The sequence below is a fragment of the Eschrichtius robustus genome, chromosome 16 (assembly GCF_028021215.1).
Source record: "Eschrichtius robustus isolate mEscRob2 chromosome 16, mEscRob2.pri, whole genome shotgun sequence".
Classification (NCBI taxonomy): domain Eukaryota; kingdom Metazoa; phylum Chordata; class Mammalia; order Artiodactyla; family Eschrichtiidae; genus Eschrichtius; species Eschrichtius robustus.
Genome location: NC_090839.1, coordinates 77,527,317 through 77,535,887, shown reverse-complemented (window position 1 = coordinate 77,535,887; position 8,571 = coordinate 77,527,317). Strand labels below are relative to the sequence as shown.

The following is an 8,571-nucleotide window of genomic DNA, read 5'->3' as shown; positions in this document are numbered from 1 at the left end:
CCCACACTGGGCCTCTAGAGACGTGAGACACGCACAGGGCTCTGGGTGGGGACTTCAGGCTCCTTACTTCCTCCTTCTAGCCCCAGATCCACTCAGATTCCCAGAGATGGGCTCCAGCCAGGGAGGGTGGGGCTGTCCCTGGGACCATCAGGAGTCACAGGCTGCCTAGGCAGAGACAGAGCTGTGGCAGGGAGCAGATCTTCACCGATCTCTGTGCCTCCAGCTGACTCAAATGTACCATGTCCCAGCACCTGCTTCTCCCACTTGCGATCCTTGGTAACCTCAGGGGACAGGGCATGGTTCTAAGGGGCCTGGCTTCTAACATCTGGGGAGCTGGAAAGCAGGACTCCAGGGGTCTGCCTGGGGAGTGGGGTGTCAGAGGAGGCAGGGGAGGAGGACATCAGAGAAGGTGGGAGTGAGGTGTCGGGAGGGGAAGGAATAGCATATGAGAGGAGGAGGAAAGGAGGCCTGGGTGCCATGGGGGGATGGAGTACCTGTAAAGCTTGGGGGGAGGGGGTCAGGGAGGGCGTATTGTAAGAATAGGTCTCCAGCCTCTTCCTGACTCCATCTTTCCAGCCATAAGCCCCATCCCAGGAGCCTTCCAGGACTCAGGTAAGGCAGTTGGACTAGGGGAATATCACCCACAGAGGCAGAAAAGATGGGAGGGGTAGCATGGGTGCTGGCAGGGCGGCTGAGAGGGCAGGGAATTGGGGAAGAGGAAAGTAGGAAGATGCCAGCTGGGCACTGTCAAGGGCTGGATGTCACCAATATCTTCCTCTTTTTACCCTGTGATTCCCAGCTCTCAGTCCTACCCAAGAAGAACCTGAAGATCTGGGTAAGGAAGGGTGGGGGGCTGGTCCTCAGATCTTAAAGGAGGTTAAAGCTGGCTAAGCGATGAGGGAGGTGGAAACGATCAGAAACTTAGAAGTGCCCAGGTTCTCTCTGTTCCCTGTTCGGGGGCAAACTGAAGTGGATTGGGGGGTGGGGCTTTGCCCTCAGTTACCTGGGCCTCTGGCTTGGGGAACAGGGGCAGGTGATGACCTCCACGGTATCCCATTGCAGACTGCGGTCGCCCTGAGCCCTCTGCCCGAATCATGGGGGGCTCAGACGCGCAGCCGGGCACCTGGCCGTGGCAGGTGAGCCTGCATCAGGGCGGGGGCCACATCTGCGGGGGCTCCCTCATCGCCCCGTCCTGGGTCCTCTCGGCCGCTCACTGTTTCGTGACGTGAGTATTCGCCCACGTCCAGCCCCTTTCTTTCAAAAGCCAAGCCCGCCCCGCAGCTGGGTCCCGCGGACTCAAGGCTAAATTGAAGCCCAGCTACCCCCGCCTCCCCGCCCTCCTGAAGCTAAGTGCTCTGCGGGGTATCCAGGTTCGGGGTGTGGTGAGGCCGCCAGCAGACTCCGCCCACCACTCCACCAAATATCCGAGTCTGAATTCCATTTTTCCCAGGCCCCCCATCAAGCACCTCCAAATCGCAACCGCTGCTCCCCCTTTCAGGAGTCTGTCTCAACCTCGGTCGCCCCAGCCCCGAATCTGGATCGGATTCCGCCCCTCCTGGCTTCCCGCTGACCCCACCTTCTCCCTGGTTCCAAGCCCCCAGCCCCACGAGGCCTGCCCCCTCCATGCGGTCCACCTAACCCCACCCCGGCCTCGGCCTCGGCGCAGGAACGGGACCTTGGAGCCCGCGGCCGAGTGGTCGGTAGTGCTGGGCGTGCACTCCCAGGACGGGCCCCTGGACGGCGCGCACGTCCGCGCGGTGGCCGCCATCCTGGTGCCGGACAACTACAGCGGCGTGGAAAGGGGTGCCGACGTGGCCCTGCTGCGCCTGGCCTCTCCCGCCCGGCTGGGCCCCGCCGTGCGGCCCGTCTGCCTGCCCCGCGCCTCGCACCGCTTCGCTCACGGCACCGCCTGCTGGGCCACGGGCTGGGGGGACGTCCAGGAGGCCGGTGAGTGGGGCCCGGGGGTGGGGGCGTCTCAGGAGGTGGGTTATTGGGGAGGTGGAGGCTACCAGGTGGGGCCCCAGGGCAGCCCGCACTGGACGCTTGATGGGACCGTTCCTGAGATGAGGCTGTAGGAAGAGAGGAGCGGGAGGGGACATTGGTTTGGGACGTGGTGGGCTCAGAGACAAAGACGTCCGGGAGGCAGCTGGAGGGGACCAAGCTGAGCCCTGGGGAACAGGGGGCTGCATTCCTGACTCACAGCATTTCTTCTCTGGTTCTGCCCACAGACCCCCTGCCTCTCCCCTGGGTGCTACAAGAAGTGGAGCTAAGGTTGCTGGGAGAAGCTGCCTGTCAGTGTCTCTACAGCCGGCCTGGTCCCTTCAATCTCACTTTCCAGCTATTGCCAGGAATGCTGTGTGCTGGCTACCCAGAGGGCCGCAGGGACACCTGCCAGGTGAGGGGAGGCCCCCGCACCTGCCTGAAGGTCCAGGCAGAGCCCTCATCAATAGGAAGCAGTATGAGTAACAGACAAATCCCATCTCTCTCATATTTCTGAACCTCATATGCAAAAAGAGGGCAAGATTGCCAGTGGATGGGATTGATGTGAAGATTACAAATGGACAGAACTTGGGGCTCAACAAATGGGTACTATTATCGATGGCAGTATAGTGCAGTGGTCACATGCCAGACTCTGGAGTGTTAGCCTGGTTAGAAGCTCAGTGCCACCACTTATTAGCTGTATAGCCTTGGCCAAGTTATTTGACCTCTCTGTGCAGATTTTCGCATCTGGAAGATGGGGATGATAGTGTTACTTGTCGGGAGTAACCTCGTCGGGAGGTTATGATGATTAAATAAATCATCATATGATTTATTAATCATTATGATAACTAAATAAATTTGTACATGTAAAAAACATTTAGAACAGTGCCTGATCCTTAGTAAGAGCTAAATAAGTATTAGCTATTATTATTACCATTTTTATTATCATTATATTATTATCCCATATCCTAGCCTACAGCACAGCACCTATTACTTAGTAGATACTCAACAAATAGTTATTTTTTTTAATGAATTAATCCTTCACAGAAGGGAATTTTCCAGATAACCTGCTGAAGGCCAAAACGTGATATATTTTAACCATTTTCCCCAGAAATGTTCCTCCAATGGCACACAGTTTTGAGGGCACTCAAGCATGCATGGTGGTGATGGGGATTCAGGCTAGAAGGTTTTCAGGGTCCTTCCCAGTTATGAAGTTCCAGGACCTAGGGACATAATCCCTGCTTTCTTGAACAGGACTGCCAACAATTCAACTTCCTCTAGACCAGTGCTGGCGAATAAAACTTCCTGTGATGATGGAAATGTTTTCTATCTGCCCTGTCTGGTATGATAGTCACTAGCTACACTGGCTATTGAACATTTGAAAGGTGGCTAGTGTGATCAAGGAATTGAATTTTAATTTTATTTAATTTTAATTAATTCAAATAGCCACATGGGGCTAGTATCTACCATATTGGACAGCACAATTCTAGATGATTCTGTGCCTTCTTTGTAACCCTCCTCGGGTCACAGAGGTGCCTAACCTGGGATATAGTGATATCTTAGGGACAATGCCCCAGCATTAAATGGCCCCAGAACCCTTGTTTTAGTGTCTGTTCCTTGTAGTTCTTCCTCCTTACATGCCTTCAAACTGTCCCTTCTCGATGCTTTTCTAATAGCCTATTTCCAACAGCCTTTTCCTCCTGAATGCTGGCATCTCTGATTTACTTTAAAACTTTAACAAGGAATTCTAACAACTTAGAAATCAAAGACAGGGTTTGTTTGAACTATTTATTGAACAAGGATCATTGGCTCTGAGTGAGACCTGCAGGCCTCTCTGGCATGGCCTTTAATGCGTTAGCTTGGTGTTCCGGGCTTTGACTTCTCATCAGCCTTTCTACTTTACAAGGCTTTCTTCTGTTTAGAGTTGTAGGGATTACAGAGGACAAGGCACAGCCAACAAAGGTTTCTAGGAGAAGGTAGCTGTATGTAGGGCCAACCAGAAGAGGTGTAGAACCTTTGCAAGGTGGTCCGGTATAAGCTGGTGGGTCTCTGGGCTGATCCCGTGACACTAAGTCATCTATCATCAGGGAGACTCTGGGGGGCCCCTGGTCTGCAAGGAAGGTGGCCGATGGTTCCAGGCGGGAATCACCAGCTTTGGCTTTGGCTGTGGACGGAGGAACCGCCCTGGAGTCTTCACTGCTGTGGCTCCCTATGAGGCATGGATAAGGGAACAGGTGTTGGGCTCAGAGCCTGGCCCTGCCTTTCCCACCCAGTCCCCGGAGCCACAGTCAGGTCTCCCCGAGCCCACGGATGAGAACTGCACCATCGCCCTGCCAGGTGAGGGGGGCAGGACCCCTGGATGTCAGCTGGATCTGGGAGATTTGAGTTCAGGTGGGAACTGCGTGGGGTTCAGGAAGCCCCCTCACTCAGGCCTCTCACCCCTCAGAGTGCGGGAAGGCCTCGAGGCCAGGGGCCTGGCCCTGGGAAGCCCAGGTGATGGTCCCAGGATCCAGACCCTGCTATGGGGCACTGGTGTCTGAAAGCTGGGTCTTGGCACCTGCCAGCTGCTTTCCGGGGTGAGTGAAAACCCAGTCTCAGGCAGATTCTTGCCCCTTCCCCCATCAGTCTGAGACACTATCTAACTGGCCCAGCCCTTCCCCTGGGTAGGATAGGGGTAGGGGAGTGGGGTACCATTGGGAGGTGTATGATTCAGCTCAAAAATCGTGGTCCTAGTCTCTCAGGGGCGAATAGAGGGGTAATACGAATTCGACCCAGGATTGTGGGGTGGGGGTCTGAGTGCACAGGTCTCAGGACGGGGATGCAGAATCCTGCCTGGAGATCCAGAGTCTAAGCCACGGGTGGAGGTTTAGAGCTGAGCATGCGGGATCCAGCCCACGTCCCCAGTCTCCCCATCCCGCAGCCGCATCAGCTCAGACCTCCCGCCCCGCGACCTGGACAACTGGCGCGTGATGCTGCCCTCGCGCCCGCGCGCGGAGCGGGTGGCACGCCTCGTGCCGCACGACAACGCCTCGTGGGACGACGCCTCGAACCTGGCGCTGCTGCAGCTGCGCGCGCCCGTGAACCTGAGCGCGGCCCCGCAGCCAGTGTGCCTACCCCACCCAGAACACTATTTCCTACCCGGGAGCCGCTGCCGCCTGGCTCGCTGGGGCCACACGGGTGAGCAGGGGCCCGGCTCGGGCCGGGCGGGTGGGAGCCGGGCCGGACACCGCCGCAGCGCAGGCCTCCTCCCTTTCTCTTCCAGAACCAGCGCCCGGGGCCGGTTCGCTGCTTGAGGCGGAGCTGTTGGGCATCTGGTGGTGTCATTGCCTGTATGGCCGCCAGGGGGCGTCAGTGCCGCCGCCGGGAGAGCCGCCGCAAGCTCTCTGCCCCGCCTACCAGGAGGAGGAGGTGGCGGGCCGCTGCTGGGTGAGCGGCGGGGGGAGGGGCCCATGGGTCTGAGTAGGAGGGAGGGGCAGACTGGGGGCGGGGCCTGGGAGAGACGGGAACCGGGCTCGGCCATCTGGGGATGGAGACGGGGTTAAGGCGGGGCCAGAACGCGCTGGGGCGAAGCCTGGCCCTGAAGGACTTTGCGGGGGGGGGGGGCCCCGAGACCCGCCGTGACGCACGGCGGGCCTTTTCGCTACCTCTAGGTTTAAAGAGAATCCTAAAGTGAGGGCCGACTTATTGCACAGGTTTGTATTGGAGCCTCGCTTGGAGGAGGTGGGATTTGTTATGTGCGAGTACGCGAGAGCGTGGAGTCCAGGAAAGCCCCAGGACCTTTGGTATCCCCTCATCAACTGGCACACACGTAGAGGCTGGTAACACACACACTCTCTCGCTGCAGAACTACTCTCATTGGAGCCTTCTATGCCGGGAAGAGGGGACCTGGTTCCTGGCTGGAATCAGAGACTTACCCAGTGACTGCCTGCGTCCCAGAGCCTTCTACCCGCTGCAGACCCACGGCCCATGGATCAGCCATGTGACTCGGGGAGCCTACCTGGAGGACCAGCTGGCCTGGGACTGGGGCCCTGAGGGGGAGGAGACTGAGACACAAACTTGTCCCCCTCACACAGAGCATGGCGGTGAGGAGGTGCCTTTGGGGCTTGGGGGCTCCTGGGAGTGCTTAGATCCATGGTAGGGGCTTTGGGGGTCAGCTGTTGGGCCCCCACTGAGGGAGTCGCCTCCTCTCCCTAGCCTGTGGACTGCGGCCAGAGCCGGCTCTGATGGGGGTCCTGTGGCCCTGGCTGGCAGAGGTGCATGTAGCTGGAGAGCGAGTCTGCACTGGGGTCCTCGTGGCCCCAGGCTGGGTCCTGGCAGCCACTCACTGTATCCTCAGGTGGGTCTCACCCATCTCCCTGGCAAGAGGGAAAAATTGGGAGATGGGCCAAAGGACTCTTTCAGTAGAGGTTTACTCTCCCTTTACGGCTTTTATAGCACAGGGTAATTGCTACGAAGTGTTTTGAGACAGAAGAGAGATTTGGAAGGAGGAATAATGAATGAAGGAGTTAGTGGAATGACCCTGGAGATTCATTCCACCCTTTCCCCTGGACTGGGAAGGACTTTATCAGCAATGAGGGGAACAGGAAGTGACACTGGACCTTGTTCCAATAGGCTGGGCTCTACAACAGTGCCTTATATTGAAGTGTACCTGGGCCGGGCTGGGGCCAGCCCCCTCCCACAGAGCCACCAGGTTTCCCGGCTGGTCATCAGCATCCGCCTGCCCCGGCACCTGGGACTTCGGCCCCCCCTGGCCCTCCTGGAGCTGAGCTCCCGGGTGGAGCCCTCCCCATCAGCCTTGCCCATCTGCCTTCACCCAGGGGGTACTCCGCTGGGGGCCAGCTGCTGGGTACTGGGCTGGAAGGACCCCCAGGACCGAGGTGAGAGCCCTGGGTCCTGGGGGTGAGAAGTGGCTGGACACACCAGAATCCCTGGGACAACCTTCCTTCCTCTCTCTAGTCCCTGTGGCTGCTGCTGTCTCCATCTTGACACCACGACTCTGTCACTGCCTCTATCAGGGCATTCTGCCCCCTGGAACTCTCTGTGTCCTGTATGCAGAGGGGCAGGAGGACAGGTGTGAGGTACGGAGCCTGGGTATCCTGGTCCAGGCAGGGGAGAGGCAGTGCTGGGCAGCTGGACACCAGGGAGAGGGCAGGGTTGGAATTCTTGGGTGCTGGGTCTCAGATAGGAAGAAGCAGTGCTTCCTGGCTGAACCTTGAGAGAGACCAGGGGCCAAGATGCCTGAGGATGGAGACAAGCAGTGCTTTGTGGCTGGGCCCTAGAAGGTGCAGGGGACCAGGAGGAAGGGTAAGAGACCCTTTTGGTCCTGGCTCTGATGCTGCAGGTGACCTCAGCACCTCCGCTCCTGTGCCAGACTGAGGGAGGCTCCTGGGTCCTCGTGGGCATGGCTATTCGAGGCAGCAGGGAGCTATTTGCCGCCATCGGACCTGAAGAGACCTGGATCTCCCAGACAGTGGGGGAGGCGTATTTCCTGCCCCCCAGTGGCTTCCCCCACTGGCTCCCAGAAGGCGGCGACCTCTGTCCCCCTGACATGTCCAGGGCCTCAGGTTCCCCTCGAGCTGCTCTTTTCCTGCTGCTACTGATCCTCCTGATCCAGGGCTGAGGCGGCCTGGGTCCCTGGGCCACCTCCCCTTCACCTCCCCCACCCCCTCCAGCCCTCTACTTCCCGGCCCGGTGGGGCTGGAATGTGGCCCAACCGGCTCTGTTCCCTTACCCAGAACCTCCAGAGCGCCCCACCCACCTAGACTGCAGCGGCTTCCGACAATTGGGCCTCAGTGCCCAGCTATTATGGGCCCTGGCATGCTTGAGGGCAGTGGGAGCCAGCAGACCACAAAGGTGTAAACAGAGACACACGTGGCCTTGTGGCATTGCTGGGGGCAGGCTGAGGGACCGGGGGAAGCCCCAGGGAGCGGGCCTCTCCCTCCTGGGCCTCTGTGGGTCAGGCCTTAGGCTCCCAGAAAATGTATCCCTGATAATGTGGCGTCTGTCCCTCATTCCTGCCCCAGGGCGGGGGAGGTCGAGGGGCCAGCTGGGTGTGTGTCACCTCCCCAGTGGAACCAGCATCCCCAGCACGCACCTGCTGGACACCTCAGCCCTAGCTCTCTTGGACCCTGCTGCCCCTCCCCCCAGAGCAAGAAGGACTAGGGGTGAGGGTCAGAGGAAGGGTCCAGGAGTCTGGGAATCCAGGGTCTGTCTGCCATATCCTGTACCCGCACGGAGCCTCCCCCATACACATACCCTGATGAATGGTGCCCCAGAGTGTTCACCTCCAGTGTCCCCAGTACACACACATGACACTTGTACCCTTCAAGGGTCCACCACATCCTGCCCAGTGCCCCCAGGGTTTGGGCCCCATCAAGAGTCCCCTATATGTACATCTCACTACCTCCGCCCACCCCACTTACCAGTGCACCTCCCTGCCTTCATTCAACCACGTTCCCTGCTAACTGCTAAGTCCCGGCACAGCTCGGGCCTTGACAAGCGCATGAAGTGCTCCCAACGTGGTGGGGAACACATGGACTGGGGATCAGGAACAAGTCATAGAAGAGGTTATAGCAAAGAATAAGGGCAAAG

General features: G+C 58.6%; 1 protein-coding gene across 1 annotated transcript; it reads left to right on the top strand.

Moving 5' to 3' along the window:
* Positions 1-239: 239 nt before the first annotated feature.
* On the top strand, positions 240-7,600 carry PRSS36 (serine protease 36). The gene is made up of 15 exons (XM_068524790.1): positions 240-276; positions 577-612; positions 800-835; positions 1,063-1,225; positions 1,667-1,947; positions 2,229-2,395; positions 4,068-4,317; positions 4,427-4,556; positions 4,901-5,157; positions 5,243-5,406; positions 5,825-6,062; positions 6,175-6,316; positions 6,592-6,857; positions 6,937-7,058; positions 7,322-7,600. Exons 1-15 carry the CDS (start codon positions 240-242, stop codon positions 7,598-7,600), a joined length of 2,568 nt encoding a protein of 855 aa, XP_068380891.1.
* The last annotated feature ends 971 nt before the right edge of the window (positions 7,601-8,571 follow it).

Excerpts from the sequence above, each read along its gene's own strand:
- PRSS36 (XM_068524790.1), top strand. The coding sequence starts at position 240 with ATGTCCCAGCACCTGCTTCTCCCACTTGCGATCCTTG. Across the intron at positions 4,318-4,426 it reads CTGCACCATCGCCCTGCCAG|AGTGCGGGAAGGCCTCGAGG; the intron begins GTGAGGGGGGCA and ends CTCACCCCTCAG. Across the intron at positions 6,317-6,591 it reads GCCACTCACTGTATCCTCAG|GCTGGGCTCTACAACAGTGC; the intron begins GTGGGTCTCACC and ends TTGTTCCAATAG.